Raw genomic sequence first — 12,512 nt, 5'->3', positions numbered from 1 at the left:
TGGGCCCCACTGGAAAGCTTTGCTCTGCTTAGGGATGTTTTCTCAGTTCCCCAGGCTCTTTGAAACTCGGGAAGAGAAAGGCGTCATGCCTCACTGTGTCTGTCCCATCGCAGGGTCCCGCCAGTCTTTGCAGGGAGACGATGTGGACAGTACATCCCAGTGCCATTCATTCATTCAACCAGCATTTATTCATTACCAACTGTGTGTCAGCCGTCTCACTCTCCTCTGCTCTGTGTCTTCTTTCCCATCTGATACTCCTGCAGAGTGTCTTGTTTTCCTTCAGCACACTGAGCTCCCTGAACTTGGCTTTTTGGAATCCCTTCCTAATTACAATACTCAAACAGATGCTCCTCAACTTAAAATGGGTGAGGTTATTTCCTAAGAAACACAGTGGAAGTCAAAAATATCCTAAATCATAAATCCACTGAATAGTCCATAAACCCTTAGTAAAGTCAAGAAACCAGAAGCTAAATCATTGCACATTAGGAAATCTCTGTGTGTATCTAAGAGTCTTCCAAAAGCTCATGGCAAGTGCATATTATAGAGGAACTCAGAGGTGGGGGGAATTGGGGAATGGGGTAAGGGAAATCCCAGGGAATATGGAACTGTATCACAAAACGATAAAAATAATAAAACAAAAAGAAGAAAAATGTATATTATACAGAAGCTACACATAAAATTCTATAACTTTTTCATTAAGCTTATATTTTATTTATAAAAATTCACTTAATTAATATTTAAAATATTAGATTCATTTTTTCTTTAATTTAATTTCATTTTATGACACAGTTTCATAGGCTCTGGGATTCCCCCAACCCCTCCCCACACCCTCCCCCCATGGTGGATTCCTCCACATTGTTACAGTTGTGTAGTTCATATTCCAGTCATGATTCCTTCATTGTAAGCATGGACCATGCATAGAGTCCAGCATCTTACTGTTCAGATAAATTCAACAGTTTCTCAAGGAGACCATCCCTGGTCTGAAAGTAGAGCTGGCAGAATGTCATCCCTTCCAATGAAAAGCCACTACACAACTTCAACAACAATTTACAACATCATGAAGTTAATTCACATGGTATTGAATGACCAATATGTTAGAAAATGCAAGTTCTGAACCACATCCTATAACTACTTCATTGACATCTCCATTTTAGTTTATACACAACTGGCTGCTATAAACCTTAAAATGGTTATAGGGTACTATTTGGCTGTCTCGTGTCTATTTTCATTTTTATATTTAGCAGTTTATAATATTGAAGCATAATTTTTACTGAACTTGGTGAATTTTAGGATAGTCCAAACAGGCTTATAACTCTAACAAGGTATATGTTAACAACTGAGGCACAGAACAGTTTTAGGATGGGTGTGCAGAGAAATCTTCACTACCTTAGTGAGGAATAAGGTAGTGTCCTACCTAGTAAGGTATATGTGAGTCCAAGCTGATCGTTTCCTGTCTAGTTCTAAGCTTTCTTTGTTGTTCCCTGTCTATCTGATTTAATTTTTTGTGGGGAGGCCTCCAGCATGACCCTGATGGTCATTGCAAGAGAGGATGGGGATCCAAAGTTGGAACTAAGTAAGGACCAGAGAAAGTTCCCCTCCCGAATCCTGAAGGAAGTTGACTGTTCTTCTGTTTCTGAGGACCGCTCAGGTCTCCCGGCTGTTATTCTGATGACATCAGATCCTGTGCGGAAGGATCTGGACAGATATACTTCTAAGGACACAGTGACATCCCTTCTCCCCTCTCTATCCTATCCCTCCCATCATTCCATTTCATCCACAAACGGTAAATTATAAAATAATCACGTATCATTAAAACTACAGAAGTATAATATCCTTAACCCAAAGTTTGACAGATATAAAAGAAAGTTTTACAAAACCAAATATGCAGCAATCCCAACATATACAGAAACTTCTCTCTTTTTTTTAACTTTAGCTTTCACTTGTAAGACAGAACATGTGGTGTAGCCAGTTGCCATAAAGCAGTAAAACAGAGACATTGGTGGTCTCCATTCCAAAAAGAAAAAAAAGAGTATGTGAAATCACAGAGTTGGATTCTAAAAAATAAACAAGACTATTTTCATAACTTAACAAATATTTGAGGGAATATTAGGATGTGTTTCCATGGAAAATAAAGGTGGTGGTAATGATATGTGGGAGACAGAAAGCTAAAAGTGTAAAATCACAGAATCCCCTGAAGCCTTCCTCTCCCACTGCTGCACATGGCAATGAAAACTGCCATCTTTATTTCAAGTGGGCAGTGACTTAGTCACCCAGCTGTTTGGCGACCAAGTCGGGATGTGCATGCACATTTCAGATTTCCACTGTGAAGTTCTTTTATGAAACAAGTGGGGTTTCCACGCTACTGAAAACTTTGATAGAGAGTTGTACATAAGATCCCATAGCTGCATGCGAGAGCCAAAGTGGAGGAAGCCTCCATCGAGGCTGCTTGATGCTCGTGTGAGTACAGCTATCGTTCGGCTTATGCATCTCACCACATGTGTCAGGACCACCCACCTGCTCTTGAGATATCAGTACCGCTCCTGCCACTAAACTCTCAGCATCTATATAACTTTGAATGTATTGCAGAAAAATTGATAACAGCATCTTATCAATTTCAGATCTGGACTATAGTTTCCAAGATGTATCTATCAAAAGAAATAAAATGAAGGTAAAGTTGACACAGAGCTAGAATTTTAAGTTTAAATAGTTCATTTCAATTTAGTGGGATTTTTCTCCTCCGCATGTAAAATACTATCTGGCATGGAAGTATCAATGTTTACAGGCGTACATTTTAAAAATTTGCACCACCTGAGTTTTCAAGGTTGTTCTTTTGCAAACTCTGTCTTCTTTACTCCTTTCCTCTGCCTCTTTATTTTAGAAAACTTCTTAAGTCAAATTGAAGAACGTCACCAATGAGACACCAGCTGCTTGCTTGGGATCAGAAGTAGCACTTTCTATTTGAAGCTGATGTTTTAAAAGCTCTTCGTTTCAAGCTAGCTTTTTTTTTTTTTTAAACTCTATGAAGTGTGGGGAGAGGTAGGAAGAAATAGGGGCAGAAGACGCCTCCTGAAGGCAAGTTTAATAATGACTTACTATGAAGAAAATAGGAAAAGGTTGTGCTACCGCAAAGGGATACAGAAGCACAGGCCAGCCTTCACTAGGCTGCAGGCAGAGGCCGGTCTCCCGCCCTCATGGGACCAGGAAGGGAGGGGGGTGCTGAGAAATCTCTGCTCCAATATGGCCGAGAGTGGAGGCACACCAACACCGTGTAGCAGCAAGGCCTCCCGCTCCTGCCTGGAGGAGCTGATGAATTCTACATCAGACTCAATTTGTGAAAAGAGCCCTTGAAAAAAATTAGGACAGTTTGCTTGTGCAAACTGTCAAAATGATGAATGAAATTGGTGTGTATGAGTGGGGAGGGAGGGAGAAGACTGCTGACATCAATAGATTGCCTTACACACTTTCGTTTTCCTTCACATCATGGCTGTGTACATGGGACGGGGAGAACCGCTGATGGCAAGACTCAGTTCTTTTTCCTAACTGCGTATGTAATCTTCAGACTACAATAAAATAGATTATAGACACATGGAGCTAATCCCATTTCTTCATAACTTGTCTTGCTTCATCAGCTCCATAATAGATAACTGTGATAATGGGTATTTATAGTTTGTCCCATGCAAAATGGCCTTTGGGTTCCTAACCTAATATAATAAACAGATAATTCAAATAAAAAGACAGCACGGGCCAATGGGAACAGGGAAAAGGGGGCCAAGAGAGACAGAAATCCATACTCTACTTGAATATATTAATAAAAGAAAGGAGGGCTTGCTCTAATTCTAATGAATGAAAAATGCATTTAATTTCATCTGTTTAGTTTGAGAAATTATTTGCTTTCTCTCTCGCTTACACTGGAGTCCTGGCTACTCCCAGAATTGATCCCCTCTGTAACCTCTGAGAGCTATAATTGATGGAGCTGGGGAGTGGGAAGCCCTGCTCTCTACCCCCTCTCACAAGGCTGCCTTGGACGAGTTCAGCAGCCCACCAGCCCTTCCTATCCCTCTGGGGGGAGGGGCAGTGTTGATTTTTTTTTTTAATATCTTGGTTTATACCACACACAGGCCAAGCCTGACTATCGCCTTCCGTACAAGGTTAAAAAATGAAATGCACCATCCAAAATCTCCCTTTATCACATCCTGTCTCACACCAACCACCTCCACCACTTTTGCTCGCCATGATCTTGCCAACACTTGAGTGGGTCGCATGCCATTCCATTCCCACACACTCTAGAAAGCTTCATGATAGCAAGGGACTTCAAAAAAGTTCTTGGAAAGTAAATCAAAAGATAAATTAAGGGTTGAGCATTTGACACAGCAAATGCCTCCAGCTCGTATCAGAATACACGGGTTCAAGTCCTGGCTGTCTTTCTGATACAGCCTTCTGCTGATGCACATGCTGCTAGGCAACAGGTGCTGGCCTAAATGGCTGGATTCCTGCCGCCCACGTGGGAGACTCAGATTGAATTCCCAGCTCCTGGTTTCCAGATGAGCCAGACTTGGCTGTTGTGGGTTCACTTGGTCTCTCTGCCTTTTCATAAAGTAAGTACTTAGGATAAAATACCAGGGACAAAGATATTGATATACCAAGCTAATCCTCCACCTACGGTGCCAGCATCCCGGTCTGTGTCCTGGCTGCTTTACTTCTTGCCTTTGTTTTCCATTATAATATACAATATCCATAGTTATGTATTCTGTTTCCTATTGGCAAATTTATGGTCAACACTTGATGATCTATTTCATTTTATTTGGTGCTTCCAGGGTATTTCACAGTTTAGCTGGCCCGTCATTTACTTAACTATCATATTATTAATGAATGTGTCAGTTATCCAACAAGTATGATTTACTGCAATTATTGCAAAGAGAAACATTTTTAAAATGTCAGTTGTAGGCTTCAGGGAAGACCAGCATTGATGTGAGGAAATAGTTACTGTGCCTTTAAGGAAAAGACTTGCGAACAAAACACAGTTGGCCAAGGCCTGTCTGGGTTTTACAATGATCAGCCAGAAACGTATTCTGTAATATTATCACTTTACAACTGGAAGGTTTGCACATCAGAAGGACATTTCTTGTGTATATCTCCTTGCATTCTATTATGTTTGTCTGCAACTGCTGTGACAACAGCAAAATGGAATCCAGGCCAAGGGGCGCCGTCCTCAGAGGGGGCAGCATGCTTTCTCAATACCCATCACAGACTGCATCTTCTCAGAACAGAAAGCTCTTTGTAGAGGACAGTCAGGATTCACTGGGCAGGGTGTTCTTTGCTCTGACCATCTGGGGCCTCTGCCTCACCTGGGGTGCTGCCCAGGAGGCTGGTCACTGTGCCGCCCACTGGCCATTTCCTGGTCGGGGAGGCAGCTGGGAAGGCAGCACTTGGACAAAGGCGTCCACGTGGATCTGACATAGATGGAGTCACCAGGCTGTGGTTGCCCTGGTGAGGGGGTCTCTCTGGGAAGGCCTGATTCATCACAGTCTACCCTGAAAGCCCAGTTCTAATAGCGATGCTGGAGATGAACTGTGGCCACTCTTCTCAAAGATCACTGTATCCGGGTGCCAGAGAGACCAGACTATGCCAGGCAAATGGCCCTCGCGGCTCTGATGTGAGTACACTGCACCCATTCTCATGCACCTGCGAGCAGTAATGAGGACAGTAACAGCAACAGCTAACATCTTCTGAGCATCTGCTGTCATGCCCTAAGTGCTGCACTAAACATCTCCCTGCTTCCACATAACCTGCCCACGATGGATCTGGGGCCATGAATAAATAAACAGGTACATATTTCCCAGTCATTCTCAGGGAATCAACTTCGGTTCTAAAGAATACAAATGATATTGGTGGAAATGCCCTTTGTGTTGTGGGCATCTATGCCAGGCTGTCACATGGGCTTCTGCACTGATTTAACAGAGTCATATGACTCCTCACACTCAAAGACTTAGACTAACACTAAATGGAGTGCTGTTCATGTTTGATGGATTCAAGTGGAGATTTGATACAATTACAGTGTCTGAAGGTGGGACTTTGGGGAAGTAATCAGATCCAACCAGGTTACAAGCATGGAGCCCCAGGATCACATCCTGATGGCTCTATGAGGAGGGACTACACACGGGGGAGGGCGGGAGGAGGAGCATGCTCCCTGTGTCTGCAATCCTGTAGCCTCACCAGATCTTAGAATGTGAATTTCCAAACTGTCAGCAGACAGCAACTTCCGCCTTTGCTAAGTTCTCCTCTCAGAAAATGTAGCTACAGTTAGGAAATGCTGAAGAGAGCTTCTGAGACAAACTACCAGCCCTGGTAGGGCTTCATACAACATACTCAGGGATCATTTATCAAAAATCTGTACATGACCATTTCTCACCGGCCCCAGACAACGTTGGCCTGGTGTACAAGTGCTGTTGATGTGTTCTTAAAGAAACCCAGGCTTCTGGAACCATGGAAGTGGCATGGGATGTGGGAGAAAGCACATTATCAGTATGGCTTGCACCCAGGTCCTCCATGAGCGAATGCACCCAGATGTGTTCATTCATTTCTGATAACAGCAACAGAATTCTGAGAGCCAGCCTTTACTCTGATTTTAGGGTTGTTTTATTTTTAGAGGTTATGGAAGGGGGTGAGTGACAGAAAGCAAGGATCACAGACTTCCAGCCTGTTGTTTGGGAGACCTGTTCTCCCGTTGACCAGGTGCTTTGTCCTGGGCGAAATGCAGAGTTGGAACTCTGGTGTCCCTTCATGATGAGTGTGGCTGGACCATTCAAAAAGGAAAGACAATCCAGGTGAAACCCATTCTGCTGTTCACAGCCTCTTCTGCTCCTTGCTCTGCCTGAAGCCTTTCTCCAGAGCCTTCCATCTCCCCTGCACAATGTTGGACACCGAAGCCACCCCATGTTCCCTGGAAGTCAACTACAGAGGGAAACACTCACAGAGCCATTACAAGGCAGTTTAAAAAAATTAAAGCATAAAAGGCTTGGCAAGCCCTGGGAATGCTGACATACAGCTAAACCACAAGAAAGTGAGGACAGGAACAATTTTTATTAGAGAGAGCAGCATGGGGAGGGCGCTAAGATGTGGGCATTTCTCAAGCAAGGATAATCAAAACTGAAAATAAAACTTGTTTCTTTTCTTTTAAAAGAGCAAAATTCGTGGCTTATTATTTATAGATTAATACATTTTAGGCTTGCTCCTAGAGAAATCATAAAGAAGAAATCAGTGATGTTTGCTGTATGCCAAATGCCATCCCTAATGCCATGAGATAAAACCACCTGCCCAAGTGAGGAAGGAGGCACAGTACTCCTTGAATCCAGCCAGGAGCCTTTCCATTTCCACCAGAAGCACAGCAAGTCAGTGTGAAAGCAAACAGGTGCTAGCCCAGGTGCCAAGGGAGAACATATTCAGTGCCAACCTGACAGCCAGCAAGACTGTCCCACAGGTCTCTGGTGATAGCACACCCAGCTCCACAGCCCTCACTGCTCCAGTTGACTCCAAGGAAACTTCTCTGCAAAGCCCTACAATATGTGGGCCTCCATGGCCTTCCCTCTTCGTTCACCTCCTCCTGCTCCCTCCACACTCACTGCTCAGCCTCCCTCTTTCCAGGGTCCCTGTACTCCTGTTTATCAGAACCTGGAGCAAAGCAGTCTCCGCATGTACAATCTTAAGACTTCAGTATGCTTTGTTGCAATGTAACTTTCTACTCTTGGGTTCTGAGCCAAAGGCTTGCTTCCTGCTTCAGAGACACTTTCCTTTTCTTGGGGGCTGAGTTGGGGCTTGGTTAGCCTACTTAGGGACTGAGGGCAAGTTGTGCTGAGATTAATGTCTTGCATGCCCATCCAAAAAGCAACTGTCCAGCAACTATGCAGACTGTAATTCTTTGGACAAAAGCTTTGCTTTTCCTCACTGACAATACTATAAGCTCTTGCAGAAATCTGAATAGCCAAGATATTTAGCCATGAGCTAAAGGCTGCAACTTTTGTTTCCCTCATGAAGTTGATTTATGAATTGAATCTCATCTCTGGCTTTGAATGTAGGACTGGGAGTTTGCAGGCTGACAGCAGCGAATTCTCCTCTTTAGAGGAGGTGCTTCCAGCCGGGGACACACCAGGCAGGTGCAGAGTCCAGAGCAGCCCCATCAGGAAGTCATCCTTATGCATCTTTGGGGAACAGGTGGGAAGATGCAAACCTTGGTACCGGCAGGTAGGAGTGTGAGAAAAAGCTGGAATTTAATAGATTTGTCTCCTGTGGTTATTTCAAGTCAAAATTATCTGAATCTCAAAGCCCCCAAAAAAACCTTTATTTTACCAAATTCATGCCACATCTTGCCCCATGCCATTTGCTCAACACAGAGTTTTTGAAAAATTCTTCCCCAGACATTATTTCATCCTAGTGGTTGACATACAGACACAGCTCCACCTTCCTGGACACTGATCTGTCTGGCTGAGAGGAAATTTCTGGCCTATGTGTCTTGATTCTGCAATTACCATAATCTCCACTCTCCAGCGGCCAAGGCTGGTAAAGTGGATTAGTGCCCAAGCCTGTGGGGTCTCTGGGGCAAAGAGTTCAAATCCTGAGCTTAGGTCGTAAGTAACGATGAAGGGGGTTGGTCTAACCGTTGATCCCCCGTTGGGAGCAGTCAAAGGCACAGCTAGTTATGGTTATTAATCTTGTTCTGAGGAAGCACAGCCAGATACGTAGCAAGTTGATCCTCCGCCAGAGGAGCTGGCAAAGCCCACAGGCTCCTGACTCTGAATTCACTCCGGGCTTTTTAAAACACAATGTGTACTTTTTTTTTTTTCCAAAAGAAATCACAGTGTGACTGTTCACTGGCAGAGACAAGCATGTTATTTTGCAAAAGTGCCCATTTGGGCTGAAATAATTTAATGGAGATGAAGTAGACTGCGATTATCAGCCCATTATGAAAAGTGGGACCAACCCGTTCTCTTGTCTTGCCTCCTGACAGGTGTATTTCTACTGGATCTGCCGGGATTCAAGGGCATTTGAGTGGTTTGCTGATCTCCTACTCTCCCTGGAAACACAGATGAGTGAACAAGGGAAAATCCACTTTCTGAGTTACCATATATTTCTTACTAGCTGGGATGAAGACCAGGTATTGAAAAAACTCTGAGATGGAACCTTATTACTTGATTTGCTTAATAGCACAAGAGTAATGACTTGCAAAAGCAGTGGCTTCCAAGTCCAGTGGCTTAAAAGAATTATTTTTGTGTCCTTAAAAATAAAATGAAATAAAGCAAAAACAAATTAGGAAGAACTGGGTGGAGTATAGCAAGACAAGAATGTAAAATGGACTCGTTGAGGAATACAAAAGAGAGTGAATATGAACAGGACACAACTTGAGGTTGGAAGTCCCAAATAAAATTGCATCTGTCACTTTAAGAGTGATTTTGAACAATCATTATTGATTGGGTGTATCACGCTGATGAGTGGTGGATTGGATTTAATCCTACACTTTGAGCTCTTCTGACTTAAACAGAACAGATCCCTAGGAGTTTGCACTTGACATTTTATATTGTAAAGTATGTGAGTGCCTAGAGAAGATAATTATGAATACATCATTAATCCAGAAATTTCTTCTCCTGAAGATGTTTTTAGGAGGTGTGCACATTTGCTTATTTGTCTAAGACCAACAGGCTCCTCAGTGCATTCTGCTATTAAAATATTAAAGCTGAAGTTTCCAAAATCATGTATATTAAAATGTGACTTACATCACTATTTCCATGTTGATAGTATTAAAGTGACTATTGCATTTTAATCCATACAGATTTCCCTGATATGCGAGTTAGCTATGAAGTGATTGCTAGCTTTCCAAATGCATATTCTAACCAGTACTTTCTTAGGAACTATCACTGATTCAGACGTCTAAGGAAAGTATGTGTTTGAGCCAAGATTTGTTTTATTGCTAAATTGGCAAATGAATGCGCTGTGTGTTTGTCTTACACACACACACACCCCACAGAAACATACACCAATTCTTCGGAGAACCCTTATAATTTGACTCAGTGCTTCTGCCGAGTGAATAAGACTTTGCTTGAAATTCGATAGGTTAATGAATTTTTATGGTCTTATTTGCAGTCCTCCTTAAATATTTAATCCTCTGGGATAAGCTGAAATGTAGGTTTCTTGGGAAGTAGGCTTGAAACATCTTAATGAATTATATAGTGTTAATTATGTTTTTCAAACAAACATTTTCCTTATTCAAGTGGGATTTTTGACTGATGATACGTTGGCGCAGCACAGATGCAGCTTTTGTCTCATGCTTCCTAGCTCCATGCTGCTCTTCTACTTTTAAAATAAATTGCTCCCGAGTGTCCGCCGAGGCAGCCTCGTCACCTGGGAGTTGTGAGACTGAGATTCTCATCAGTGAAGCTGATTTTGTGACAACATCATCTCTGTCACTTCCAAGTGTATGTTGTAAAGTATATATATATATTTTTCTAAATACAAATAGATTAAAATAGATGTCTCCTTAAATTTTTGCCATGACATATTGGAAATTCTTTAGATGCTCACATTTCAAGCATGAAATCACTAACCTCAACATTTAAGGGAAAAAAATAATTGGTGCATTCTGTCAGTATTTTAAGAATCAAGAGTCTGTTTTTAGAAATAACCAATTGCTAAGCTGAATCCAACAACCTCAAAGTGACAAAATGACAAGAACAGAAGGGACAGATGGGAGAGGTATTGTGAAGGGCAAATTAACAGAGTTTGCAGATTAATTGAACATTGGGTTGAGAAATATGGAACAAACATAATTCCACATCGACGACTGGTGGCACCACCACAAAAGCTAAGAAGGGAAGGGCCTGCTCCCATTGTTTCGGAAGATTAGCAAGTACCCTAAGACCCTCCTCAACCTGATTCCCACCCACCATCCAAACGCACCATTTCCTTTGGCACTGGCACTACTCATGATGTGTCTCCATCATGCCATTTGTTCATTCTACCAAGTCTTGGCTCCCACTGCCCTATCCATGACCTGTCATCGTTCTGTCATTTGCCTCACTCTCTCTTCTTACGTGCTCCTCTTCTCTAACTCTTTCCCAGTAGTAGGCCTGATCCTCTGGGGGCTGATCCTTCTGGGACTCCTGTCAGGATACTTCCATTCTAGTCCATATTCTACTGACTTTCCACAGCCTTAACTGATTTTGTAGACTGCAGGGAAGACAAGCCATGGAAGCCAGGCTGCTAACAAGAATCCGGCATATAAAATGGGCCCAGCAGGGTCATTTGCCAAACTAGTGGCATCAGGAAAACTAAAAAATCACAGCAAGTTGAGCAGCAAGAACTAAGACATGTGAGCTCCATGGTTGCTCATGGGCCAAAAGGTGAACTTAGGGCACAGGTCCCAGGAGACAAAAATGTAGCAGCTACCAGATTTATCATGGGCTTAAGCAAGTCATATCAAATTAAAAGAGAATCATGAGAAATTAATATAGTCCATGCTCTTACCATCACTACTTAGTTACATGTTGCTTGGATTTGCTTAATTTGAAAACAAACAATCGGGTACCACGTTCAAACCATGCTCCTGCTACCTGGCCATCATGTCCTATCTGTTAGAACTTGAAATCTAACAGTAAACAGTCAACCAGTCTTGCATCAATATCCATAGATTCAACCAATAGTGGGTCAAAATATTTAGGAAAAATCCATTCATACTAAATATGTACAAGCTTTTCTTTCTTGCTGTTATTCCCTAAGTAACATTGCATACCAGATCTTAGTATTTATTTCGTATTAGGTATTATAAATAATCAATAGATGAGCTGAACTATTTAGAAGACTGTACAGAGTTACAGACAAATACTACACCATTGGGCCCGGCGGCGTGGCCTAGCGGCTTAGGTCCTCGCCTTGAACGTCCCGGGATCTCATATGGGCACCGGTTCTAATCCTGGTGACTCCACTTCCCATCCAGCTCCCTGCTTGTGGCCTAGGAAAGCAGTCCAGGATGGCCCAAAGCTTTGGGACCCTGCACCCGCGTGGGAGACCCGGAAGAAGTTCCTGGATCCTGGCTTTGGATCAGCATAGCACCGGCCATTGCACGCACTTGGGGAGTGAATCATCGGACGGAAGATCTTCCTCTCTATCTCTCCTTCTCTCTGTATATCTGACTTTCCAATAAATAAATAAATAAATCTTTTAAAAAAAAAAAAACAAATACTGCACCATTTATATAAGAAACCTGGGCATCTTTGGACTTTCATACCAGCAGTGTTACACAAGCAAGGGACCATCCTAGATTGAATCGCCTGTGAATACTAAAGGACACCTGTCCATCAGACTGCTTAAACCCAGCAGGCAGATCTGATTATAAGATGCAGGTTCATTCCAGACATCTCACAGCACTTTAATCTTGCCATGCCCTTCCTAAATCTTCAGGGTTTACTATTAAGTGAATAGGCCCAGCAGGTGAAGATTAATTTTGGAAGAAATTTATCAGAAGTAAG

The 12,512-nt window shown here is 42.6% G+C and overlaps 1 protein-coding gene across 1 annotated transcript in view; it reads left to right on the top strand.

Annotated features, from left to right (window-relative positions):
• The window catches only part of NOX3 (NADPH oxidase 3), a 55,527-nt gene that overhangs the window by 33,377 nt on the left and 9,638 nt on the right, over positions 1 to 12,512 (top strand). Inside the window, exon 11 of the mRNA XM_040965675.1 lies at positions 9,002 to 9,148. Coding sequence (XP_040821609.1) covers positions 9,002 to 9,148 — 147 coding nt within the window. The remainder of the gene's footprint in view (positions 1 to 9,001; positions 9,149 to 12,512) is intronic.

This window comes from Ochotona curzoniae, unplaced genomic scaffold, assembly GCF_017591425.1.
Source record: "Ochotona curzoniae isolate NIBS_2020 unplaced genomic scaffold, NIBS_Ocur_1.0 scaffold_3890, whole genome shotgun sequence".
NCBI classification, from domain to species: Eukaryota; Metazoa; Chordata; class Mammalia; order Lagomorpha; family Ochotonidae; genus Ochotona; species Ochotona curzoniae.
The sequence above is the reverse complement of the archived record's forward strand: the minus strand, read 5'-3'. Positions and strand labels throughout refer to the sequence as shown.